This window comes from Grus americana, chromosome 17 (assembly GCF_028858705.1).
Source record: "Grus americana isolate bGruAme1 chromosome 17, bGruAme1.mat, whole genome shotgun sequence".
NCBI classification, from domain to species: Eukaryota; Metazoa; Chordata; class Aves; order Gruiformes; family Gruidae; genus Grus; species Grus americana.
The window spans coordinates 2,915,205-2,943,131 of record NC_072868.1 but is presented as its reverse complement, the minus strand read 5'-3'; the positions used below and the strand labels follow the sequence as shown (position 1 = coordinate 2,943,131).

The 27,927-nt window shown below is 43.9% G+C and overlaps 1 protein-coding gene across 1 annotated transcript; it reads left to right on the top strand.

Annotated features, from left to right (window-relative positions):
- Positions 1-922: 922 nt before the first annotated feature.
- On the top strand, positions 923-27,393 carry CHMP4B (charged multivesicular body protein 4B). Its single transcript, XM_054845312.1, has 5 exons — positions 923-1,360; positions 21,945-22,122; positions 22,874-22,988; positions 23,532-23,658; positions 26,579-27,393. The coding sequence occupies exons 1-5, from the start codon at positions 1,165-1,167 to the stop codon at positions 26,644-26,646; spliced, it is 684 nt and encodes a 227-aa protein (XP_054701287.1). The 5' UTR covers positions 923-1,164; the 3' UTR covers positions 26,647-27,393.
- The last annotated feature ends 534 nt before the right edge of the window (positions 27,394-27,927 follow it).

The window sequence follows — 27,927 nt, the reverse complement described above, 5'->3', positions numbered from 1 at the left end:
CAATTAGTCACCACCAATTAAACAACCATGAGTCTAGATTGAAATACTTGATTTTGCAAAGTTGGCAAGTTGAGAAAGGGAAGTTTAAAAAAAGAAATGTCGCCACGCGTTCCCTCGACCTTAGCGGGCTGCACGCAAGCGGCAGGGTGGGAGCGGTGCGTTACGGGTCGTACCCGACAGCAGTGTGACGTTACTGCTGCGCGGGATGCACGAGAGGAGGAGGTCACTTCCCGGGACTCGGCGGGGACAGGAGGCCCGTTCCCGGCTCCGCTCCGGGCCCCGGCGGCGCGATGGCCAGAGGGCAAAGCTGCCACGTTCACGTCCTCTGGCCCTGCGTGCCCTGCCACCTGCCTGAGCCTCGTCCCGGCCCTCAACCGCCGCTTCAGCTCCGCCTTCCCCACCTATTCGCGCTCCTTCCGCGTTTCCCCGCAACACCCAGCACACGCGGCCCGCTGCCCCCGTGGGCCGGGAGCCCGTCCCGGGCGGAGCTCTGGGAAGGCCGGTGGGGGAGGCAGAGGCAGAGGCGGCGGCTCCTCCCCCCTCCCTCCCCCGCCCGGCCCGGCCCGGCCAGGCCCAGCAGGCCGCGGCCCAGGGCGGCGCCTTCCCGCAGGGGGGCTCCCGTGTTCTCCCCAGCCACCGCCTCCGCACCGCTCGGGCCGGAGGGAGCCCAGCCGCGGCGCTGAGGGACGGCACGGCACGGCCATGGCGCCGCCTCCTCCCTCTCCCCGAACCACCGTCCCGCTGATGTCACCGAACCCCTGACGTCAGCGCACCCCATGACGCCGCTTCCAGGTTCTCGGGAGACGGCCCTTCCCGTCGTGCCCCGCGCCTCGCTCCGGCCGCGACTACATCTCCCAGCAGCCCTCGCGAGCGGCCACCACCTGCCGGCCCGGCGCGGCGCCGTGGGGCACACTGGGAGCCGTATGCGGCGCGGGGGCGGCGGGCGGAGGCGAGGCGGGGCGGCGGGCTGAGGCGGGCGGGGTGTGGGGAGTCCGGCGAGCGAGCGGCGGCGACGGCCCGGTCGGTCGGTCGGTCGGTCGGTCTGTCTGTCTGTCTGTGAAGGGGGCACGGAGTGAGGAGAGCGGGTACCGGTGCTCTACGGCCGTCCTCGCCGCCCTCGCCTCACACCGCGGCCTCGGCGGCCCGGCCCGGCCCGGCGCAGCCATGTCGGGGCTCCTGGGGAAGCTGTTCGGGACGGGCACCGGCGGGAAGGGCGCCGGGAAGGGCCCGTCCCCACAGGAGGCGATCCAGCGGCTCCGCGACACGGAGGAGATGCTCAGCAAGAAGCAGGAGTTCCTGGAGAAGAAGATCGAGCAGGAGCTGGCGGCCGCCCGCAAGCACGGCACCAAGAACAAGCGCGGTGAGCGGCCGGGCCGGGAGAGGCTGGGCCGGGCCGCCCCTTTCCCCGGCAACAGGTCGGCCGGGCCCGGCTGCCCGGGAGCGGGGAGGGCCGGGGCGGCCCGTTGAGGTGCTGGTTGTGCTGTGTGTATAGCACAGACATGTACGTGTAGCTGTATTTTGTAGCTTACTGCCTTTATTTTATAGCGGCAGCCCCCTCTCCAGGGCCTGCTGCCTTTCCCCAGCGAGGTTTATACCGGAGCAGGCTGTCCCCCACCCGGGAAGGGCAGCCTTTATCTTGTGGAGCTGTCTAACGTGGGTGCCGCGTCACTCCCGCGTGATAGCGATGTCACGCTGTTACTCGGCTCTTGGGTGCGAGGTTCGCTTTCTGTTCTGTGTGCGCATTGCTTTAGGGAGAGGTTGGGAAAATATTCCAATGCAGAAGCTGGAGTGTTGCTGGAAAATCAGTGCACCAGCGTGGAACGAGGCCTTGCTTTACTGTGGTGTAGTTTTTTCTTCTAACAAACAAAACTCACTACCAAAACCTAGCTTTATTTGAGGATTTAGTTAAGTAAAGTTTTATTGTTGTCAGGATATGCTAAAGTTATAGGTGGCTTATAAACAGGTATTAGAAATTGGTGTTCAGCAGGTGGAACTCGGCCTTCTTGGGGAGGTCTAGACGTGTATTTGCAAGCAGTGCTTGATACGCAGTAATGGTCTGTCAGCCTAAAGATAAGAAGTGGGTTGTCAGCTTACGTATTTTGGTGCTCTGATGAGCTTCTTGCTTGTTTTACAACAGTCATTAAAAGCAGCGTTTTCAGGGAAGAATATTTAGATTTTTGCGTTGACGTTGCCCATTTTGTGCTGAGTTACAGCAGAATGGTAGAGTTTGAAGCAGGAGGTGCAGCTCTGTGGCACCGAGAGCTGCTAATACACAACTGTTGGCCAAGTAGCAAGGGTTAATTTACAGTAATTAGCAATAACAATTTCTCCTTCAAAGCACTACTTTAGTCAGCATTTTAAGCCTTCTTTCAAACTTCAGAACAGTGTGCTACATCAGGGCTTCTCGCTTTGCACCATGTTTGAGTGATAGTGCGAATGGAGCAAGCTCCCGCGTGCTTGCTGGGTTTGTAGGCAGCGGGGCAGAGGCCTCACTTGCTGCCTCTGGTGTCTTCTGAAGGACCTCAGCAGAGCCTGACTTCAGGCTTACTAAGCTAGTTTCTAAATCAAACTTATGCAACAGTTTTAAGAAGTCTTGAGTTTCTTGTGCAGTTTTTGGCCTAGTTTGGTAATGAGCTTAAAAGGAGAACTAAAATACATTCCTTTCTAGCCTTCCCCTTCTGCAGTTTCTGCATCCTCTGTCTTACGCTGTTCCTATTTAACTTCTAAACTTCTCTTTCTGCTGCTGGTCATTCAGGGATTTGTCTTTCTCTTCTGTAACACCATCTCTCTCCCTGCATGCAGCCCATCAGTGTGCTCTGGAGCGCTTTGGGTAGCGGAGGGATTAAATTTCTTCAGAGGTGGAGGAAGGAGAAAAACCTGCCCATTCAGTAGCGGAGTTCTGGGTCAGGCTAATCGAGGTCTCGCGGAAGGACGGGATCCTGGCGAGTAATTAAGGAGTTTGAAAAGGAGAAGGGCTAGGGATGGTTTTCTGGTGGAAAACAAACACTCTTTCTTCCAGAGGACTTCTGAAACTAAGAGGCCAACTTTTATTACTGGGCTGCTAGGAAAGACAGCTGGTTATCTGCTAGCTTGCTGGGACGTAAGTTCCCCTCAGGACAGACTCCTTTATTCTGGGTGCAAGATGTCAGCCATCAGCTGAGCTCAAACAAACTGCATTTTTTTTATATGCTGCTGTTTGGATTTTTCCCCCTCTGACTTCAGGCTGGTTTATAATCTAAAAATTAGGTAGTTTTGATGCAAAGTCACTAAAAGCCATAATTTAAGTGAAAACAAAAGAATGTTGGTTTTATATGTGAAAATCTGTCTTTTTAATGGAAATACTTTGATATAGTTGGATGTTTTAAGTAAAACCGAGCAAAAGCTAATTAACTAGGGATTTTTTTCTTTTAAACTGTTGGACCAACTTTTAAAAAATACAACTTTAAGAATCCTTAAGCTTAGTTCTTAAGCATTAGACTTAAGCATTTTACTCTGGGGATTTCTGTATATCGCTGCTATTTAGAGAGAAGAGTACTGTGGATGGTGCATATGTGTAAAGCTCAGCTGGACAGTCGTGCTGACGTTAATGGAAGCTGCTGTGGTAAAGGCGGCAGAAGAATATACGTCTCTGCAGCAGCGGGGCAGGGAGCTTACCTGAAAGCTTAAAGCCACCCTTGGAAAACCCAGAATGATATTTTTGTTTTCTCAGAGGAAAGATGGGCGTCTGGCACACTTGGGGTAACAAAAGGAAACGTTCTCTGCTCTCCAGCACACTGTGTGATTGTTCGGGTGCCAAGTGAGCGGGGTTTCTAAAGGCTCATTGACTAATTCCTGCAGCACTTCTGGAGTCTAACGAAAGCGCAGAAACTTATAGGCCTTTTGGTTCTTGTGCGTGCCCTGAGCACATGCAGGTTTTTATTAATTTATGAACTTATTTTACATGTATATTTGTCACAATCTGCATTTAGGATATCTAGGCTGTATAACCAGACAACTTTTCATGAAATTTTGAAGTTAACTATCTGGTATAACTATCCTCAGTCTGTGTTGTTTCTTAGCATGGGAGGCTTTCAACTTTTAATAAAAGTTCCTTTATTCAGGGTCTTTCTGTGCTTTTCTGGCTGCACAGATGTGGCAATTTTGTGATCACCATGCCTTCTGAAGGAACTAGAGTAATTTTTATAAGTAGAATTTTTTTTTCTTTCACTTTACTAATTCCTTCTCATTAGTCCACAATTTCAAAATAGGGCCTGGGGGAGGGAGAGGGCAACAGCCTTCAAGTGTTCGGTTGGTGCAAAGGCACCTATGCCGCTTCTACAGCGTGTGAGGGAGACCACCAGTTGTGTCTTTAATATGCATGTAATTTTTTTGTCCATGGGATGAAAAACTGCTGAGGAGAAGATCAATCATCTTTAGAAGGGTTTCTTGAAAAGATGCAAGTTAATATTCCAGAAAGTGGGTTATACTTGTGTTTTGTGTTGTCTTATGGAGATGTTCAGCCTATTCTTTTGCAAACAGCATGTGTTCTGTTGTTTTCATTTTTTTCTTTTTTTTTTTTCCCCTCCAGAAGCTCTTCAGCACTTTTGCTTTTGCTCATGAGTAGTGGACTTACTCCTCTCAGTGAAGTTAATGGCAGTTGCAGTAGTACAGCGTAGTTTGAACACCAGTCAGCTAGTATCTTACTGGATTTAAAATCTGTCCTGAAAATAAATTTTGCTTTAACAAAAGAAGAATGCAGCTGTGAGCTTGATGGAAGTACTGTGCTGCTGCGTCCTTTTATTCCGCTCCAGTTTGTCAGTATGGCGTTGTGTCATCAAATCTGGGGTATTTTATCAGGCACACAAACTTCATGAAACAAACCAAACTGCTAGATCTTGCCAAGGGTTATGAAGTTCTGGTGCTCAGTATTTGGTTTCAGGATAGCTCAGGCTGATGTTAATCACTGCTGCTCCAGTTTTATTCCTTTCCTTGTGGCTGTTACCTGGTTGCACAAAGCCAAGCTGCCAGAGAAATAGCATGCACGCACAAAGAAGCAACGGGTTAATTCCTTGATCTTGGGTATAACGACTCCAGAATCTGTTTCCGATGGAAACTCAAAGCTCAAGTTATGTCTCGGTGTGAAAATTACAGTAGGGAGAGAAACCTGACACTCTGCTAGGGTGCTGCTTTTGTAAGTCATCCACTCTAGAGTTTAGATCTAGGGTGAATCAATGCAGTTATGTTCCTGCCTGCCACTGGATTTTACCCTTTCATTAATGAACACTAGCTCCACATATACTGGAATGGGTGAAAAGCTAACGTCGAGCTAATATGCAGTAAATATATTCAGGCTTTAGCAGGAGTCTGACATTTAATGGGTTTTTCTATCAACTCTAATTTCTGTTAGCTAGTGGGTTTTTTTTCTCTGATGTCAAAGTTTCTCTTTCATGGTAAATAATTTTTTCAGCACCAGTGACTGAGTATACAAAATGGATGTAAAACCACTGCTAGGTTCCTGCTGTATAATTCAGGCTTTTCCTGGAAAGAGAACACTCCTGTGCCTCCACCCCACACATAAAAAAACCCAACAAACAAGAAAGTTGGGTGTAGGCTGAAGCCAAAATTAGTGATTTTATGCCCACTTCTGGCTCACAATAGATCACAGTGCTGCCACAGCTAGGTCAGATCAGCTGGCCGATCTGATGGAAAATTAACTGTTTACCATCCACTTACCTTTTTTTTTTTTTTTAATCTGTTACATCAGTCTGCTGAACTGATTTGCCTGTTGCTGGAGGGTTATTGTGTCTGGCACTGGAGAGGAGACAGACTTGCCCCTTTCAGCAGCAGCTCCGTAACCTGGCTGAGACGTACTGCTGGTGGTGTGGCTGTGGAACTGGCACCTGTGGTCTCGCGTAATGTGGCTGCCAGAAGCCGCAGAGCCTTGTCCTGCCTGTCCTCTTGTGCTGGTGTTAGCGTTTGTGTGGGCAGTGCATGAGTTGGATTAGTTTGCTGATCCAGCCAAAACCTAACTCTTAAAAAAGAAAAAAAAAAAAAAGTTGTTTTCTGCACTTACCCGCACAAATGCTAGAGCTGGCAGGAGACAGAGTCAGGAATGCGACTGGAAGGAGGAGGGCAATTCTGCCTCGCCTGGCAACAGTCCCCTGCTTGGACAGCTTAGAGGTATTACTAGTGATAAAATCTGAGGGTGATAAAATCTGAGGGTGACGTGTGCTCTCCCAGCAAGGGGGCTAGCTGATTGTTAATTAGAAAATGGAAGCATGGCTGCATGATGGCGTGGACATTTTTATTGAGAAGTTTCAGTGGTTCAAAAATGTTGCAATGATCTGTAATTCAAGGAAGCGAAAGCTGCAACCTCAGGCTTGGGTACGGGCAAAGACTTGGATGACCTGTGGCCATGTATGTAAGGTCTTGGACATTAATGCATTGCTTGCAAACGTGTTTTTAAGGTTCTGCTTGACATTTGGCAAGAGAAGTGATCTCTGCTCCCAGAACCAAATAACGTGAACCTGGTTTTGTTTCCATTAATCATAAAATGCTGATGTAGGGGAAGCAGGAGTCCTACACCAAACACCATCCAGCCCTTCTTGTAGTACTTCAGTCTGCCTTTTCTGTTTTAAGTCATAGTGTATGTAAAATGCATCTTTGAGTTCCAGGTGCTTAACTGTATACCGCTGTGTCAGTGCAAGGGTACTGATAGCAGTGCTGGCATGAGTTGAGCATTAACTTGGAAAAAGTATTGTAATTAGTCTTTTTAAATAGGTGCTTAAAACCAAAAGGATGCTTTTCGTTTGCAATTCTACCCTACCTATATTTAACAAAGGATTTTTGAGGCCGGTTGCTGTAGCATAGAGCAATTTGGGAGGGATGGGGGGATTCACAAACACCTTTTAAAAAACAAAAAGCACTGTGGTTCTGCCAGAGGCATTTTGGTAACTCTGATGCAATACATCTGTTCTCTGTGCCTGTTCTCTGTCAAGCCGTGCAGAAGGAAAACCTGGCATGTTTGCAGACACTGACACTGGTTTTATTACTTTTTCTCCCCAAATGTATTTGACGTTTGGATTCTATTACCTCATTAAGCTTGAGCCCTAGTTACTGAATCCTGCTTAAAGGGCTCCTAGTGCTAGTTCAAAACTGTAATTTTCAGGTGATGCAAATTACTAATTTGGTTTAACCCTCTTCTGCTTTCTCAGTCTTGTTAGAAAACTGCCAGCTTGTTTCTCACTAGCAGAATTTGTGCTGAGTTGTGCAATGTTTGTCTGGACCAGGATGTTGTGAGTCTTCGTGCTTGTGTCCTTCAGGCCTCTCTGTCAGTCTGTTCTTGCCCTTTGGCCGTGTGCGGTGGCCGTCTCCAGACACTTTCTTCTCCTTGAGCAGCACAGCTGAAGCGCATGGTGGGAGGTGGGAATATTCCCTGCTGCCAAGGTTTACACTCAGTTTTGCCTTTGATTAGAGAACATGGAGCCCGTTCTGTCTGGATTCTGGTAAGAACCATGTGCTCATACTTGAACATCATCTGGTCCATGCAGCAGGATCCCAGCTGGACCTCCTGGGATGCTGGGGATGGCCAGGTGCTGTGCGCTCAGCTACGGTCCATGGTGCAATCTACAGTGCTGCTCAGCAGACAGGTCAGCGTAAGAAAGTGCTGCATTGGGGCCTGGAATTAAAAGTGGTCGCTACTCCTTACGTGGCAAATCTTGGTGCTTCCAGGCCTGAAGTGATGGTGAAGGACATGGCCGTGCTTCATTGCTGAGCAGGACATAAATTAAACACGGTGAAGGGAGGGACAGTGTCACATCAAGAGGAGTCTGCAGCCAGTGCTGTCCAGGAAAAGGATTTTTTTTTTTTGTTGCCCAAACTGTTTAGCCATTGCTCTTTGGCATTCATGAATGACCTACATTAGGAGGGTACCACCACCTCTAAACTCTTGTAGTGCTCATGCAGACCATGTTGCCCATACCACTGGACTGAGTGGACACCCTTGCAAAAGGTGTACCTCAGGTGTGCATGCCCATGTGCCCCTCTGTCTCCTTTTCCGGTAGCCCAGCCTCTCCTGCCCGCACACAGTGGGGCTCCTGCCTGCACGCCGTGCTCTGCATTGCTCCCGGGTGCTTGTACCTGCTGGGAGCAGTGGCAGGCTGGGGCTGCACTGGCTGCTGGTACTCACTGAGTCTAGCTGGGAAAAGACCACTGTGATGATTTTGGCAGCTTTTTTGCTCTTGCCTGTGAAATCTCCATCTGTTTTGGAAAAAAAAAAAAACAAAACCAACCCCAAAGTTTTTAACATTCCCTTTGTTGTTTTTGGGGCAGTACTTGCTGCTTGTTCAAGAGACTTTGCATGGGATGTGGTATGAGTGGGGAGGATGTGGCCTGACCTTCTGCAGTGAGCAAGGCTCTGAAAGAGTGTGTGTGTGGGAGGTGGTGGGGTGTGAAGTAAATTCTTGCTGTTTACTCAGACCATTTAAAAATGGATGATTTTTGCAAAACTAAAAGTTGGAGCAGCTTGCATGCTTTAACGTGCTTTTGTGAAGTTTGCAGCCAGGCATCCAGCAAATGAACTCCCGGCACAAAGTGCCTGAAACAAAAAGGATGCAGTTGGAGAATCCTAAATAGGCTACACATCAGATGTTGATAGACCTTTGCCTTTCCCTCAGACAACCTGATGCCGCAGCACGTAGCTGATAAGGAGGTTAGTTCTGCTTGTAATCATCCTGGTTGAGTCTTTGAGCAGAAGCAGTGTTACAATTACTGAAGATGTTGGCAGATGCAGGCAAGTCTGCTCCCAAGGATGGGGCCAGGTTGCAGGTGAGGAATGTGGGGGCACTGTGGACCTTCCTTGTGGCCAGTACTGAGGGCAGTGAAATGGCCACAGTGATCTGCTGGTGGGTAACACGGGAGAGCAGAGGTTTCCCCTCTGTGAAGCTCAGTACCTGGCTGGGGCAAAGGCACTCATAGTTCTGCCCGTAATTTTCTTGCAGTTGGAAGCCCAGTTGGAAAAGGTCTGCTATGGCTTCCTCTGGGTTCATTGTTTCAATGAAGCCTTGCCAGTAACCATTTTTAAAGGAGCTAATACAAGTATAAGGTAATTATACAGACCGCTGTTGTCTTGCAACTCTCAACTGATTGGCAGCGAACGATGGAAGTTTGGGGTTGTCCAAATAACCAGGATAGCCGTCTCTCTTGCACCCACTGGGACGTGCATGGTGATCCCTGTGTGCAGCAAGCGAGGGCTGAGCTCAGTACAGACCTTCATGACTGCTCCCTTCCCATTTCTGAGCTTCTGCACCAACCTATGCCTCTGCAGTCAGCTGCTTCCCCGGCTCCTTACCCTTCCCCAGATAAAGGGAGCCGAGTCAGCAAGTGTGTTGGTACAACTGATGGTCCATCCTGGACTGTGCTAAACCCACTTGCAGGATCATACCTGGAGCAATAACCAGATAGTACCACCTTCCACTGCAGCTACTTTTCAGACAGCAATTGCTTCAAAACAGAATACAAGATTAACAGGTCTCTGTCCTCTAGTCCCTCATCCAGCAGGTCTGACGTGTTGAATCAAGAGTTAGTTTAGGCACAAGGTAAACCAAGAGACTTGATAACGTGGTCACCATCCTGCTGGCACAAACCCCTTGAGGTTAACCTGATAGTGCCTGTTAGTGAATTTGGCCATGTAGCTGCATCTTGAGCTCATTTGGATACCTGTTGCAGGTTACTCTGTGCATGCAAAGACTTGCAATGTCTTTCGCTGTAAAACCTGTCTTTTTGGAGTTCCTTTTTCTGATCAGGCTGTGATCAGCCATGCTGGCTGTTTCACTACTGTGGTGGTGTGTTAAGTGTTCCAGATACGCAGATTGTATTGCTCTTCATGGCTTGGCAGAAGCTTACTCAGGCTTAAGGATGTCATGTTTACTTCCAGGTGACTGCACAGAGGTGGTTCTGATATAGTGGAACTGAAAAGAAACATAAATGCCAGGGTGACAGGAACATCAACCAATGATTTTCAGAAATTTGCAGGTGATTTTTGTTAGTTGTGAAATAAACCAAGTTGATATAAAGCAAACTTCATAGTGGGCTAACTAGGAACTGTGCGCAGTCGTTACATCTCCCCTGAAGGTACCTTAATAAAATGTCTTGACAGTATCATTGTGGTGGGCTCAGCATGTGCAACGTCCTGGGAGAAAACAGAGTGGTAGAAAGCCTCTTCTGGTAGGTGCTTCCCTGGCAGCACCATCAATTTGTGATGTGAGGGCAGCAGTAACAATGCTTACTGCTAAACCTGGCTCCTGGACCTGATCACTGCCTTGGAGTCTGAGATTGCCATTAAAAAATGCAATTTGGTTCTGGCCTCGAGACTAACTGCAGTGTTGTGTTGCCAGTTAAGTGTTGAGGGGGTGATTCGAGAAGTACAAACTTCTTTTTTTTTAATGAATATGGCTTGTTTTATTTGCTTTATAACTTCTGGGCTGCTAAAGGTTTGGGTTTTCAACTTTTTCCCCTTAGTTGTTAGCGTTGGAATCTGAGCTTTCATGAAAAAAGTTTAAATTTTCACATCTCAAAATAGCATAACTTCACCAGATGAGATGTTAAGAGAAATGCTAAATATTATGACAGCCTCAACTAAATTCTTAGACTTGGCAACATTCTAATAATAATTGCCCAAAGCTGTAAGATGCATGATGGATTACCCAGGCAGCCAATTCTTTCTTTCCCCAGGAAGAGAAGGCCTTGAAATGGGCCACTTAAGGGTAGGATCTTCTGAGTTTTGTGACTTAATCACAAAAATATTGTTAAGCATAGGGAATTCGCGTGTTTGGGTTTTTTCCCTGTGAGAAAATAACATTCTGAGATACTTAAGGAGAGCTACTTCTATTCTTGTGGAGCTGAACCTCTACCTGATGCATTTCTGGCAGGGATTCACAGGAAGATTATAGTTTTTCACTGGGATTTCCTTTAAAAAGCTATCTTCAGCAATCACAAAATAAAGAAGAAAACCCATAAAGAGCATTTGCGGGGTGTGAGAATCCCATAGAGTCCTTAAGAAACATACTTTTCTCACCCTAAAAGTTTAAACATTTGTTGAATTCTGAATAATTACCTCCTTTTATATACTTAGAAAATTCTAATGTGAAATAAGGCACAGATTTTTAACAGCAAAGTTATTGGGCAGTTTTAAAGGATAAGGCAGGATAACTTACCCCAGCAACCTTAGAAAGTATCAAGTTTTATTTGGAAAGAAGAAATGTATTTTGGGTAAATGAGTTTTGGAGATGCCTTGCAATCCCCTGCCATTATCCAGTGACATGCAGGACCACAAGAAGGGAAACACTGAAAATTGGGAAATAGGGTATTTGCTTTGCTTCCAGAGGGTGGATCAGATTTAATGTAACCGTTTGATGTCTAGATGATCTTGGCTGGTCTGGCGTTTCTTAGGCTTGTTCTAGCTCCTGGGTGGAACAAACCGTTGGCTGCTACTTTGTAATTGGGATCTGTCTTTCCTGATTTTCTTATTTGGGCTTCAAACGTCACTGTAGTTGGCATTTTTTGCCTTTTTTTGGACAAAACTGCCCCAGACTCACCTGAAGTTTATTTTACAGAGGATTATTGACCAGAGGATCACTGTCTTGATGTTCAAGGGGCAGGGGAATCAACTTTGAAGGCCGAAGGCTTGCTCACTCTCTGGACTGTCCACCACTGTTGCCTGAAGCAGGCCGGCCAGGAGGAGGTTACTCAGCTTGCTGGTTCTACATCGCAAGTGCAGTATGTTTCCATCTGAAACTTTCGGCCTGAGCGAGTTACTTGCTGTTTCAGTAATAAATAGCACTGTAATCATGGATTCTGACCTTCGGAAACACCCTTTCTGCAGTCTGTATGAAAATGACTGCTTGTGAGTAATTCGTAATAAGGGAGCGTGACAAGGAAGTACGTTATGCTTCAAGTATATCTGCCGTGGGTCTTGGCTGTGGGATGTGGAACAACGTCAACAATTGCTGGTGCAAAGGTCAAGTCGATGCTGATCAGAGCTCTGAGCAGTGTGAAGGTGGTGGTTAGTGTATTGTTTGGGTATTGCATGTATCAAAGCTCTGATTGCTGCTGTACAGGATGCTTCTTTATCTTTTGGGTTTTTTGCCTTTGTATTCATAGATTTTTTTTTTATTTTTTTTTTAGACCAGGAGTGTTTATATTTTTAGTCTTGCACAGTAGACTAAATGTTCTGGCACTGCTTTGTTTAAGAGGAAGTTGTAATCTTGTGTTTTAAATACAGATAGGACAGAAACCTTCTTGTATTCTTTGTCTGGGTTTGGATGCTTTATTGGAGTAGTTGTAATCCATTGCTTCATCTCTGAGCTGGAAATAGTTGCCTTCCTTTGAGGATAGGGTTTGGGAACTTTATTAGAAGTTTAGTAGACAGATACAGAAAGATAAGCAGAGGACCAAGGCTGAACTGTGCTCACGATTCCCTGCTAAAAGCACAGGAGGCTGCCACAAGCACTTGGGAGCTGCTCTCTGGTGGCCATGCTGGAGACATAAGGCCCTGACACAGGGGGGAAATGTGTGATAATGACTTCAGACATTCAGCATAAAGTGACTTTTAGACCTGCATATATCCTCTAGACATCCTAGATCTCAGAAGGTGATCCTCATGGGAAAGGAAATCATGCTGCTTTGCACTGTATGAGCCTTAGAGTTGATGTGAATTTATTTTTAACCATGCTTGGCTACCTCTCTCTCCCAACCACTGTCACACCACAATGCTTAAAGTCAAACGTGACTTTTCGGACCTCTGACATTTTGTGCCGTGCCATCAACTTGGCTCAGTGTAGCTGGGTATTTAATGGGCAACCAGTTAGGAATATGCTTATGTATCCGCTTAGCAGCCATGCTTGCTTTCTTCCTCTTCAGTCCCTTATAGGAGGCCTGTATGTTACTGTCTCTGAAAGTCTTGACGTTTCTTTTCATGTAGAGAAATATCACTAATGTGCAGGATGTGGGCAAGGCCCTGCTAGAGTACAGGATGGGTAGGAAGTATTTCCAGAACAGGAGACAGCAGCAAAACAAAACTGCTCTGGCAGAAACTTGCAGGACAAGGGTGCTCTCTAGCTGTTTTATCTAGAGTAGTTACGTGGTTTTGGAAATACCCTGAAAGGTTTTCAAAACACCCTGAAAAGATCCGACCTCTAAGAGCCTGAATAGAGAATTAAGAGGGTGGTGAGACAGCAGCACAGGTTGCCCAGAGAAGCTGTGGCTGCCCCTGGCTCCCTGGCAGTGTTCAAGGCCAGGTTGGATGGGGCTTTGGGCAACCTGGGCTGGTGGAGGGTGTCCCTGCCCATGGCAGGGAGATTAGAACTAGATGGGCTTTGAGGTCCCTTCCAACCCAAACCATTCTATGGTTCTAAGAGACACCAGCGTGTGCATCTTGTCAGGCTCACCTTGTCTGGTATGAGCCTTCCTTGGTGTGTGCTGCAGGTCTGTTGTAGCAAGATATTCCTTGGATGCTTTTACACTGGGCTTGGTTTGAACCTTCACGAACGCTCTTCTGCTGGTTAACAGTTTCTTGAGCTAGCAAATCCCTGCAGAAAGATATTTATTCACGGCTAAATTCAGTGGTGTGAAAGAAGTTTGGTAAGACTGGTGGGATTTATATGTACCTTTTTATCTGCTTGTCGCATTGGAGGCTATTTGTGAGTTGCTTTAAATTACCTTTTTGCTTCTTAGGAATTTTTTTTGAGATATTGTAGGCAGTTTGCTAATTCTCAATAGAATGAGACATGAGCAGTTGCTACCTAAGATTAAGCTACTCTGCTCTAGGACTCTACTGCAGGCAAGGCAGCCGATTACTTCTTACACCTGCTGGTGCCTCTTGTTTGTCCCATTTCAAGGACGTCGAGGATGTTGTTCGTGATTAAATTTGCTGCTGAGGCAAGCGCCAGGAAGATGGCATGGTATTTTCAGAAACAGCAAAAATAATAATGACTGTTCTTTCTGTTGAGCAACTTATGGATGGATACACAATAGAATGTGCAAGACAGTCACCCACTATTAAATTGATTATCTCAATCATCCCTAGTGTCTGGGCTTTCTGCTTGAGGGGCCATGAGACCCCCTCCTGGGAAGCTCCTCTGCAGCTATCTTGCACTATTTGTTTTGGCGTGGCTGACGTGGTATACATTATTTTTGAGGCTACTGTGGAACTTTTTCATCCCATATTAATACAGCTGATGTCCTCCTGCAGTGGTATCTCTGCTGCTGCCATTGCTTTTCTCGTTCGCCAGAGAGAATGTAAGAATTAGATGTGAGATTAAGTTATTTTTTCCCCTCAGTTCGAGTAATCAGAGCTATTAACCCATGTGTCTTCCTCTGGATGAGAAGCCTTTCTAATTTAGGTATCAGTGTGGTTTTTAGCCGATTTTTGCAGAGGCAGAAGTTGGATAGGCAGGAAGCGTGTGTGTCATGAGCCCCCAGTCGGGACAAATTCCCTGGGTGCACAAACGCGTGGACCTTGATATAAGTGTGGCTTGGAATTCAGTGAAACTCTTGAATTATGTTCCTGGTTTTTCCCAGTGCTCTTTGAAGTAACTGGTTCTCCTGCTCCTCTCAAGTTGAGACGTGTTTTTGCTAGCAAAACTTGGAGTTGCAAGTATGTAGGAAAAAAGGTCTTGAGTTCTTCCTTGGTTTTTATCTACTAATCTATACTTTTCTACTACTGATATTTAAAAACATTAATTCAGTAGAATTGCTGTATGCATAAATAACCCATTAACACTACTTGTCCTACAATTGTATAAGCAGTACTTATTTGCAGGAGAGCTGTTGATTTTTAATGAGATCACTGACATGTTCATAGTCAATTTTTCCACTCTGAATACGGTACTACGTAATAAAATTGTATTTTCATTATCCTGCTAACTTCTTATCGCAGTGAACGTTTTTCTTATTTCACTAACAAACTGCTGTAAATATTGCAAGGAAAATGTTAAGACTTACAACAGCTCTGTTAATAATAATAATTTTCTTATATAAAACCATAACACGAATTTCGGCTTGTCAGTTGTGTTGGAGGGTGGGGTGCTGCCATGGTAGGCATAATAATGAAACCCTTGGCTTCTTGTTATTCACCGTGGTCGAATGGTAAGTATAAAACTTCTGCTGGAGTTTCTAGCAGGGGGCTCTCACAGAAATTCAAATCAATAGGAAATTAAAAATAGTATTTTGCAGTTCATCAATTGAAAACTGTAAGTAAATAAAAAAACCGCCGACAACAAACACACATACCACCACCACCAAAAAAAAAAAAAGAGGAAGGAATAGCTTTTCATGCATTAAAAAGTTTGAGTCCTTAAAAACGCTGTAAAAATTTCTTTAAATGTACTCTTATACATGTTTTTACCTTCAAGTAATTGAAGCAGACAATCCAGATCTAACAGCTTTTGACTTGGCTGCTGTTTTACTGGACTTGCCCTCCTTTCTGGAAGCTGATGTTTTCTGGTGAGAATTTCTGTGTAAAAAGGAACTGCAGAGATTAGAAGCTGATGCTTATTAACACTGAGTCATTTTATATTACGTTGCCAGCGGCAAAGAGGTCATAAACTATTTCTATCAATTTTTACTGGTCAGAGTTCTGTGGTAAAATCTTTATGAATAAAAATTGGCTTCAACATCGCAGTCATAGCTGATAATAAAGACAATGAATATATCAAAATGTCATATGGAGAAGATCATTCTGAGTCTGCTCACTGTCTCCTAATGGATGATGGGAGCAACCCACTTAGTTTTAAATGTATTACCTTTAATTTAATTGTAATAGCATATATACAAAACTGCTTTTTCCCTAGTGCATATTTTATGTATTCTGCTGAAAACTTTACTAAAATTCAAATAAAGTACAACTTAAGTTTTGTTATCTGCTGTTACTTTTTTTAGAGGATATTTTAAGTGCATGTAATTCATCATGCACGTTGGACTTACAAGTTAAAACACACACTGTGCCTGTTAAGGATAAGGTACAGGTTGGAAAGGTTGTCTAAAATACTAGGTGTTTATTGGCAGGTTCTTGCTGTTGTCTTGTGAAAGCTAACTTCCCATGTAATGATCAAATATTTTTCCTATCATTGGGTCTGCATTGATTCATTAAGTGAAGGGTATCTTAAATGTTAAACTTTTTTTTTAATAGTAAATTCTAAGTATACCAACAGTTTTCTTGCATCGCTTTTTCTGATCTGTGGCTGTTTAGCAGGTCAGGAGGGTAATCTGTCAGTTTGTTCTTGTAAAATGGTTCAGCAACTACTGTCTTTTCCTCATGTGCAACCTATAGGACGTTTGAGCTAAAAAAAAAAGGGGGGGTGCAGAAAAAAGGGAGAGGGTGGCAGCCCAGGACAAAAATCCCCTACTAAACCAGCTAGTGATTTGAACTGGTACTACAGTTTTTATGTGTAACAGAGAGATTTCAAGAGTAAGTGAACCCCCACCCAAAGGCAAGATGCTCTGGGAGGAGAAACTTCTGGTGTTATTGAGCGACTTCAGTGGAAAGTCACTTCTCACTGAGGGAAGGCTGCTCATGGGACAGTGAGTGCTGGTCAGGGACACCGCCTGTTGTTTTCCTGTACCTGTTCTGGTGTCCTTCGTTGCAAGTTGGTGCCTAGGAGCTGAGGAGGTTTTTATACAGAGGGTTTCCTTCAGCTCTGTGCAAGAGTAACACCATGCCGAGTGATCCTGCGAGAGCTGCGCCTTGCTCCCTACTCACTGTCTGCAATGCACCGGACTTAAAAGCTGTGCTTAAGTAATTAGCAACACGTAGAGAATGTAGTAAGGATCTTTCTGTGCTTTATTATGTGTAAAGGCAGCTATTTCCGTAAGAAATACACAGCCACAACATGGTGAGAGCAAGCATCGGCTCTTACTTGTTTCGAGCCTCTAAAACGCTGCCACTGCTTGGAAGTGTCAAGGCCAGGTTGGATGGGGCTTTGGGCAACCTGGGCTGGTGGAGGGTGTCCCTGCCCATGGCAGGGGTGGGACTGGGTGGGCTGTGAGGTCCCTTTCAGCCCAAACCAGTCTGGGATTCTAGGAATATCAGGCACTTTGCAGAAGCTGCTGTGAGAGTCTAGTCCAGTGATCTTGTAATCTCATATAGCATTTTACTCTAAGATAAGGAAATTATCACACTGTTGGAAAACTTCTGTGTTAGCCGTTTCTAGAAAACTGTGCTGGTGATCACTCTAGCAACAGGTTCTGGGGTGTGAGTGAAGTCTGTCTGGCTATGTTAGAGAATAAATGCTTTAAACTTAATATATGGTTGCAGGTCCTGCTGAAGCAGTTCAACAGCAATTAAAGCTGGGTATTAAATGACATTGCTTGCCTATGTAATTACTATCTTGGAAGCAGTAAAGTCATAATTAGGGGTGTGGGTCCTGAGGACTGCCTCTTCCATGGCTGCCTAATGTGATAGCAGTCTTTGTGAAGAGCAGAGATGGGTTCTGTTACACGTTGACTTCAAATGCACATAAATGTCTTGCATGTGCATAATGCTAGAGGATGTATTTCTAGCCTACTGTCTCTTTTTCATATTTATTTCAAATTTTGGAAACTGATTTTTTTTTTTAAAGAAAGACAATGTCATTCCCTTCAGATTAAGTATTTATAGCTTTGACTTCAATGAAAATTTAATAAAAATGTATTACTGTGGCAGTACATAAGATTTCAGTAGACATTTATGCAGATAGTAAAGACTCTTTTGCAGGAAAAAAGCAGCACAACTGCTAATCACTTCTCAGAAATCGACACCTAAATAGAGCGGAGATAAAGTAGAAACACCCTCTCAGATCTACACGTCCATCAGATAGCACTGCACTATAAAATATTATAGCAACATATGGAAAATTTGCAGACCCATTATTTGTGCTAACAACAACTGTTGCTGGTCCTGCATTTCAAGCAGGAGTTTGAGGCTCTTCCCCTTGCCTGTGCACGGTTGGGTAAGTCCCTCTGCCCCTGTGCAGAGGTTGGAGCGAGTTGGCTCTCATTTTTGCCTCCAAATGGACCCTTACTCTAGAAGTTCCTTCTAAGCTCTGAGCCGTGGGTATTGACGTGGTGTGCTCCTCCAGAAATATCTGAAAATTGGAAAATCGGTCCTGATAGAGGAGTTAAGTTGGGAACAGCAACTTAACCGTAATGGTCTTAAACAGACAAACATGATTTTAATATTTCTCTTGAAATAAAATGCATTTTTATTAACCTTTTTATAAAATTAGATGCAGAGAAATGATCTGTTTTTGTAGCAGAGATGGATACTGGTTAGAAAGGTCTGCACCAGACCCTAGCAGCCTCCACCGCCCTCTGTAGAGGGCAGGCAGGCGGGAACATGGTACAGAGCATCGTGCTCCGAGTTGCGTTTGTGTCCGGATGCCTGGGAGCATCCGTGAAAGGAGCACTGTGCAAGGTCTCCGCTGCTAATTGCAACAAGGAGAATCCTGAATGTAGAGTTCAAATCCTCTTCCTGAGGTAGGGGGGAGGAATATGGGAAATGAATTGCCAAAACTTGCAGGGTGAAATGAATGCGAGTGACCTAAATTAACTTGGTATTTTCTTATTTTTCAGCTTAATAAAATCTTATAAGCAAGTACTTTACATTAAAAGATACTTAAGCAAGGAAACACACATGAAAATAAATTGCAGGAAGTTGCGATCATCTGATTTGAGGCACTGAATACCTTGTGTTACATTCCTCAGTGCTTCTAGCTGCAAGAAATTTCAGTTTCTTGTTTAAGATTTTCTTCATTGCAGAAACTCATTTATCACTTTGATGTTAATTGGCCTGTGTTAAATATTTATGCTGAACTGTCCAGGCACAGAAGCTTTATGCACGGCCCTGTGTTTGTTGCTGGGGCTGTGTATTGGTCTGTGCTCCTTTTAGGCTACTGAAACAGGCATTTCTACTAGTTGGTCTTCAGGTAGGTACAGGTGGGCACTGTGGCCACGGGAAGCTTTGTCCTTGCATTGGCCTTATGAAGGAGAGGGGAAAATATATCTTCATCTTCCTTAGCCACATTTGGTCTGAAGAATTTGGAAACATTTCTAGAAAATACCACAAATCCATTTTAAGTTTTTACTTTAAAGGCAAGTTTTAAAATGAGCATGGTTATATTTCTGTTCTAGGCAGGGGTCTGCGTGCCAAGTTTCTGACTGTAGCAGATCTGAGCGTGGTCGGTGCTTGGCTGAGAGACAGCAGGAGCTTGAGGAGGGTCAGCAGCAACTGGGCAGGTGGCAGAGCTGCAGCCCGCACCCGGGGGGGAGATGTGTGCATCTTCCAGGTGTCGGGGGGGGAATCCCTGTTCAGGTCTGCAAGCTAAAAGATTATGTGCTGTGTAAAAGCAAGAGCCTTGATGCATACAGACAAGTGAGAAATTAAGGAAGGGATTTACAAAACAGTGAAGGCTGGGGAGCACAGTTCTGGTGCTCTGAACTGGCATGCGTGGGAACAGGAGGGGTAGGGTTACCCAACAGTCCTGATACACGCTGCTCATCACAAGCTCTCTTGCAATGATCCTTGCAATGTTTGGCGTTTGAGCAGCTTGTTTTAAAAAATCCACAAGCGTGAAATGTAGCTAACCCATAGTTTTTGTCAGAGAAAGCTATAGTGGAGAACTGTACGTAAATTGTAGTACTTTCCTTGGGTTTGTATAATGGTTATAAAATCTCTGGTTTTGCCAGTAATTCTCTGTGATGCACAAAATCCTCAATAAAGAATGTCCTATCACTGTCTGACACTTTCTCAGCATCTGTCGTTATATATAAACACAGTCTATTAACTATTTTATCTTTCCAAGTAAGGTAACTTCATATACCCTTAATTAGACCATTAGCACAAAATTAACCAGACTAAATGTACCAGTCATGTTGCTCATCGCTTTATGATCTGGCATAAAGCTGGAATGTTTCAGGTGATATTTGTGTTGTGCTTGATTCTGCAGAGCAAACATTGTCCTTTGTGTTACACGAAAACCTGGTCCTGTTCCCATTCCTGTCAAGCGAAAAGCTGCTGTCGATGCAAAAGGATGTTGGACTGGCCCCAAAATAGTGGGGAGATTCACTGGTTGTTGGAGTGAAAATCAGCGAAGGGGCTTGGTTTGGGTCTTTGGCTTGTGTTGGAACAGTCGAGGTGACCTGTGCTTTCATGGTTTTGATCACTTCTAAATCAGCCTGTGCTACTTTGTGTGTTCGACAAGCTTAGCTCTAACTTCACAAAGTACTTTTTTATTCTCTAATACATTAGTGTAATTTGAAAGTAATCAAATACAGCATATTCCTAACCAATTGTAGAACTGAAGGTATATGTAGGGTTTCTGGATGCCAGGATGTTACCTTGAAGGACTGTCAAGCTTCTCAAGATGGCATCTGACAAAATATGCAGGGTGTCTGCAGGCTTAATCCACTTTTATGAGAGGAGCTATTTTGCGTTTGTTGCAGGAATATACTCATCATGTCACAAAGTTGTCATCTCTCTAGTAGGGGAGATAAGGGAAGCTGTCTCCTGACGGGATTTCCTACTCCTTGTCTGCCACATCATCCCCCCCCCCCCCAATCTTCTGTGGAATCGTAAACAAGGACACAAAGGTTTGAAATAACATCTTAAAGATTTAAAGCCTTTATGTGCCACCGTTCCTGGTGCACTGACTGATCTGTTGGGAGGTCCAGCGCGTTGATTTTTAGCAGAGCTGATCCTGTATCATGTTAACTGTTTCCTGCTATGAATTTCACAGAGATTAGAGCACTGAAGAAATGCAGCGTGCATGTGGCCGAGCTCAGAAACCAAGAACAAGGCTGTTAGGACAGCAGCTTGTGTCCGAGCTGAGTTTTTGAAGTAGATTGGTGTATAACATGACCAAGACACTCACGCAGCAAAGTCTGTTCATATCAAGAGGGGAGGTAGAAATACCGTGAAGGGAAGCTGTACTTGTGTCTTACTCCATGTGATACTTGGTGTTTGTTCATCAGCAGGCAGCGCTCAGGCTTGGTAGGTCTTGCCCCCACTGCAGCTCCTACCAAACTTTTAGCTTCATACAGGCAAGATTTTATATAAATTTAGTTTGTGCTCATGGTGCAGCGGTCCGTTGTGTGTCCGGGTGTCTTGGGAAGAGCTAGCTGTTGACTGTGTTCACCCGTTGAATGCATACCTATCTGGGTGGGGTGGAGCAGAGCCTTGCAGAAGGAGCTGGAGAAGCCTGGCAGTGCAGCGAGTTGGACCAGTCCTCCCACGCTCCCTGTGGGTGTGGACCTCTGTGTTGGTGCTGTCATAGTTGGGCTCCCCTTGCAATGAGCAGGCATTGGAGAAGTGCTTATGAACAGCAAATTGCTCAAACCAATTCAAGCAATGGCATCTCTCTTCTCATGTCTATCAGTAGAGGCTGTTGTGTGGACAGTACCTTGTAGTAGGAGTAATATGAAACAGGCACAAAGTTTATGTATAGATATTTCTCTCTACGTACAAATGTGTATTTCACAACATTAAGTACAAAGCTGAAGAAACATTTGTCTTTGTATTTGAACAAGTTTCTCCTCCCAGCAGGTGCTACACCAACAACTGTGCCCTGATGTGTTGGGGGTGATGGTGAGCAAAGATGTTTTTAAGGGAATCACCTCGCATATTGAAGCCTGCTGGTTGTAGCATAGTCTCTGGTTTGTGGTGTGTTACGAGTGACTGGACTACCAATCCTTGAGTTGCTTCTTGCTTGCTTCCTTCATGTGGCAAGGGATGGACAGCAGGCATCTGGCCACTTTTAAATAATTTTGTTGGAGGAGGCAAACAAAAGGGCTAGGCAACTCGGTTTAGGAAGAAAAGTAGATGACAAACGATAGGTGTTAAACGTTGCTCTGTACTGAGTGGCATTTGGTACAGAATGTGAATGGCTGTTTGGGACATAAATCTCACAAATCCTACTCTTTTCTTTGTTGGTCAGCTGCCCTTCAGGCCCTGAAGCGTAAGAAGAGGTACGAGAAGCAGCTTGCACAGATAGATGGCACGTTATCAACAATTGAATTTCAGAGGGAAGCCCTTGAGAATGCCAACACTAACACTGAAGTGCTTAAGAATATGGGTTATGCTGCTAAAGCTATGAAAGCTGCTCATGACAACATGTAAGTTACTCCCTTCTGCATCTTTCCATAGGACCTTTAGTTTGTCACTTGTTTGATCTGCTAAATGCCAGGTGTTTCATAACTAAAGGTAGAGCTTGAGTAGCAAAGTCTTCTTTTAAAGGGCTATAACTTAAACTAAAATACTAGATGTACTTTCATATTGAACAAAATGTGCAAGTATCAGTGCTTTCTCTGTTTGACACCGTTTCATACGGCATAAAGCTGCTGCCTTTGCCCAACAGAAGGCTAGCACCAGTGTAGTCTAAAGCAAATGGGAGGGTGCACCAGTTACAGATCCACCTAGTAGCAGCAACAATTTTAAGCCTCAAGAGGAGACTTAAACTTGTTTCTGTGCAATTGAGTTTGTGTATGTAGCAGTAATTAAGGGTAAACTGCATTATGGGAATGTTGTACTTGCTCCAAAAGAAAATATTGTAGATGTAATGTAATAATGCTGGATCAGGGAACAGAGCAAATTGTTATTAATACCAGTAATGCAGAACAAAGCCTCTTCTATGAAGTCTGTCTATATAATGGCTGTGAGCTGAGCTTTTAGAGAAAAGTAAAAAAATAGATGCATAATTTTGTCGAGACTGGGGGGATAAAATTCAGACTTGCATGCAAAGTGTATTTTGGGAAAGGACCTTGTAAAATGTCACCGTGGTGTGGCATTTCTACAAAACCTAATAAATGCAGTCTTAAGCGCTGATTGGGAAAGTGATTATATTGAGTTCTTTCCTTTCCTTTACAGGGATATTGATAAAGTAGATGAATTAATGCAGGACATTGCAGAACAGCAAGAGCTGGCAGATGAGATTTCAACAGCCATCTCGAAACCAGTAGGATTTGGGGAAGAATTTGATGAGGTATGCGTTAAATTTGCTTCTGTTTATATCATAGAATCATTTAGGTTGGACAAGACCCTTAAGATCATTAAGTCCAACCGTTAACGTAATGCCACCAAGTCCACAACTAAACCACGTCACTAAGCGCCATGTCTACACATCTTTTAAATACCTTCAGGGATGGTGACTCATACGAGATCTTTCTTTTAAGATCTGCATATTGCATGTGTCTAGGTGTAGTACTAGGATATAAAATCTCTCCTAGAACTTGTTACTAGCTGTTCCTACCAGTGCATACAGCAGTTGGAACCCTGACTTTATGCTGAGAGTGCTCTGGATGGCTAATCTGAAAATGTTTGGGCTTAGATTTCTTCTCTTCATTGCTTTCCCCACCCTCCTCACCTTCCAAGAGACCATGTACAGGAATTCACATGGAGATTCAGACTCTGCATCTCCTCAGTTTGCTCTGATCTTACGTGTTTAAGTTATTTTCTGTAATAATATGACCAGCTAAATCTACTTAATAATAAATACGACTTTTTTTTTCCTCCTTTAAAAATCTAGGATGAACTCATGGCAGAACTAGAGGAACTAGAACAAGAAGAACTAGACAAAAACTTGCTGGAAATAAGTGGTCCCGAGACAGTACCACTACCAAATGTGCCCTCAATATCAATACCGTCAAAGCCAGGTATGTATGGACCTTTACCAGAAACATCTTGGGTTGTTAAAATGTATGCTGTTTTAACTGCAAGCTCCTCAGATTTGAGAGATCTAGCTGCAGGCAACGCAGACATTTTCTTGATATTGCTTCATGAATCACAAATTACATCTAGTACCGTTTTTCCGTGGGGGTAGCCTGCCTTTCATAAGAACCACGAAAATTAATAGCTATTATCACAGGAACAGCTTTTAGCTATTCTCGTGCTACCAGTTTATCTACAGCGTGGATGACACTCAGGGTAGTCTGGGGACGTGGAGAAAGGAAGCCTTCTACCAGTTGCTGCTGGCCCAGCAGGGAATGAATCTTGACAAGGGGGAATCGAGACTAAATTAGCTCTTGGAATTAGTCCCAGGCTGGTTCAGATACTCACATTGAACCGTGCTTTCTTGCTGCTGCTTTGTGTTTTAATTTGATCCCCGCTTTTCTGGCTTTCGGGAGGAACTCACCTCAGACTCCCCTCTTTGGGGACAGCTCTTGCCGCCTCCGAGGTTTGCAGGTACTCACACCGGACAGCACCAAACTTAGGGTCATTCCAGTCTTAGAGTACATACATATCTAGAAAATTCTAGTTAGTGTGATGATTTTACGTGGAGAACAGGCAAGAAGAGTTCGTATTTACACAGATGCTTCAAAGCTGCTGTTAAATCTGAACTGATCACTCTTGTACGAACTAGAAATGATACCTCATGAAATATAGTTGAGTTGGAATACCTCTGGCATGCATTAACGGGATGTGAACCTGTACTGGTCTAGTTTGCTGAATCTGCCTTAATGTATTATGAATAAGTTGTAGACTTTGCAGCTCTATTTCATGTGCTTACTTAGGCGGAAAAAAAGTCCAAAAAACCAGAGAATGAAAATTGTCCCAATGGGTCAGTGTATCTATAATTATCTTGCTGCCTCTCCAGGCTTAAAAGGACCTGGGGAGCAGCAGACACTGCCAAGCAACAAGGTTCTGCTTTAGGTGGCATGCTATGAAGTTTGCTCCTTGTGCATTATAGTTCTTTTGATGTAATTAGTTGTGTGTTTTGTTTTACTAGGCAGAATTGCTGACAAGTGTTGATGAGAGGGGAGCGAGTGATATCAGAATATCTCATATCTGAGACTTTATCTAGATTCAGATCCAACAGTGGGAGAAATAGTTTAAATAAACATCTGCATTACCTTTTTATTTGCTAGCTGGTTTAGTGAGGTTTGTTCTTTGGGTATGGACATTAAAACACACTGACTTGAACCCAAATATACTTTTTGCATTGTATCAGGTAGAAGTGACTGGGCATGAGTAAGAGGCATTGTAATTGTGCACATATTTAAATAACTAAACAGCATAAGACTTATGTAGACATACTAATTCCTAAAATAATAATAAAAATTATGAATATTTTTTGTAGTAAAAACTATGAGTATACAACTTAGTGTTTTATAGGATTTATGCTAAGCTGGTTTTGGATGGAAATTAGAATTCCATTGATGTATTTAAATGGCATGCTACTTTTTACTTAAATAAAACTGCCTCCAAGGTCGAAACCTTGGTATGCTGGGGTGGTGGTGGGTGGGGATTTTGTGTGGGTTTTGGTTGTGGGTTGTTTGGGTTTTTTAACCTAAATTGTCTTTCACTTAAAATTGACTTAATATACACTGGGATTAAAAGTTTACTTCTGGTAATCATGAGTTGGACTTTCAAAGGGACTACTTTACCTAACAATGCAGGTACATACTTAATGTGTCTTTTGGAAATAAGTGATGTGTCTGCTGCAGTAGAGTTGACTCTTATTACCTCCTTTTTATTCATTGAATGGAAAATGAGTGTGAGCTTTCTGGCTTTTCCAGTTCTCAGGAGCTGTCTGGATTTTGACTTAATCAGTCTGAATGAGAAATTTTTTGCTGTTGCCTGTCAGCTGAATTGATGTCAGAAGAAATTCAGGCTAAAGCTGTTTTTGTTTAACGGAGACCGGAAGAGCTTAATTTAGGAAAACAAATTCCAAACTTGTACAAATGATAGGTCTTGAGTTTGGCTTAAAGTCGACTCAGTTTTCTCTTATGTAAATGTTTCATTTGGAATGACACAAACCATTTCGAGTATGAATTATTTGACTTTTTTTTTTTTCCCCTTTTGACACAAAAACACCATCTGAGGAAATGACATCTTTTTTTGCTATTTTCCAAAATTATTGCAGCTGTTTCTGGGTTAAAGCTTTTTTGCTGAGTTAATGGTTTTCATCTCCAGAAACGGGACTTGTCATGTCATGATAAACAGCAGCGTTTGCTCCCCTGGAAGGACCACAGATGACAGCAGGGCAGCACGTAGACTGCTGCTTAACGTTCATTCCAACCAGCTACTAGTGAGCTGGAGGGGAGAGGAGGGGAGGAGCACTTGAAGAGCTTGAACTGACACAGGAGTTACAGGTCTCCAAATCCTGTACCTAGCTAGATGAAAACGCAGTAGCCTCATTTGTGGCACTTTGAGGACTTAATGATGGAATAAGGAATGTATTCTTTTTGTAGAGGAGAGGCTGTAATACTGGAGATGTCGGACAAGAAGCTGAAAACACAGGGTCTTCTGCGTGGAGGCTTGGTGATTATGGGAAACGATACTCACCGCTGGTGTACATGTCTTAACCTTCATGCATGTTTGCATTTGTTCTTCCTGTGTGAGCTGTTGTCTCTTTCCACTTAAAGTGGTAATATCAGGAAGTTCAGCCCAGTCTGGCTCTTTCAGAAGGCACCTTTTACTTCAAAAAGGTCTTGTGTATTTGTTTTCCTCTGCTGGCATTTGGTGCTTCATTTATTGGTTAGGTCAGCGGCCCAGAGGCTTCTCTCCTGCAAAGAATCAAGGCAGGGTTCTGTCAAGATTCCCACTCATTTGTTTTCTTTTAATATTTTGCAGCCAAGAAGAAAGAGGAAGAAGAGGATGATGACATGAAAGAGCTGGAAGCTTGGGCAGGAACCATGTAATCACAGCAGTAACTGGCTGGAAAAAGACTTTGATTTCCTATTCTGGGTGCAAATGTGTTGTGTTGAGGAGAAAGCATAAGCAAAATGTCTTTATCTTTAATTTTAACCCAAAGCAGTGGGAACTGCATTGCTGTTTTTTGCATAGCATGGTCTGCACAAAGGAAAGAAAGGGGAGCAGGGGGAATTGCCTGCAGTTTATGCGGTTGAATTTCTGTAAAAAGGTATTTGCAAAATCAAACATTCAGCTTTTGGACTGTGCTACTGCCACTGCTGGATCTTCATCTTCAAAAGTTTGGGCCATATTGAATTGAAATAAGCTGAAAAACACTCTGTAATTTTAAGTCAGTTTTAGTGTGTCTAGAAGTCTTGTAAGGCATTTAAAACCAGGAAAAGTCGTGAGCCACCATCGGCTTCTTATTGTGTTTAGGTGCAAGAATGCTTTAGGTTTTTAGTTCTTTGCAAGTTATATTTATATCCCTCGACTGATGTGTGGCCAGCCTTGTGTTTGTCACCGCAACGATGTAGTCACTATTCCCATTTTAATTGGTGAGAATGATTTGCAATTGACAAATGCTATCTTGGAAGTAGGGAAGATTTAAATTTCAGTTGTACATTTTTCTACATAGCACTACAATGTTTATTGCTTTTTTGTGATAATTGATAACCCATTCAGATACATGCACACAATTATTTTAATTAAGAAACTACTATGGATTGCACTGTATTAAATATCTTGATTAATTTTCATCTGTGGCTGTTGTTGTCAATTTTTTTGTGATGTTTAAGTCATCCGACTATAACTTATGTGCGGTTTGGCCTCTTTCTACGCGAGTGACATACGCTCTTTAAAGCTAGCTGAACTGTGGTTGTGTGACTATAGCTTAGCTGTATAAAAAATACAGTCTTAGCTGAGGAAAATTGCCATAGGGCTGCTATAGCTGTTTTCGTACTATAATAATATTCTAGTCCACCGTGTCAAAATCCCCACACTTAGGAGAAATCAAAGCTGAATTAATAGCAGAAGCAACAGGTTTAGGGACAGAGCTGGGAGCCTCAGCTTTATATTTTTTGTCATAGAAATGATACCTGTTGTGCACTGTGCTAATAAATGCATTTCAAAGCAGTAGTATTATAGGAGTTAGGGGCGAGCACCTCAAGAGCAGTGAAGTGCCTTAATAGAAGTGTTCAGGTGTAGCTGGGAGAGGGAAAAGAAATCCCATCAGCACTGTTAATGGTTCAAAGGTTACTGATGTAGAAGATCAGAAACTGAGTGACAGAGGC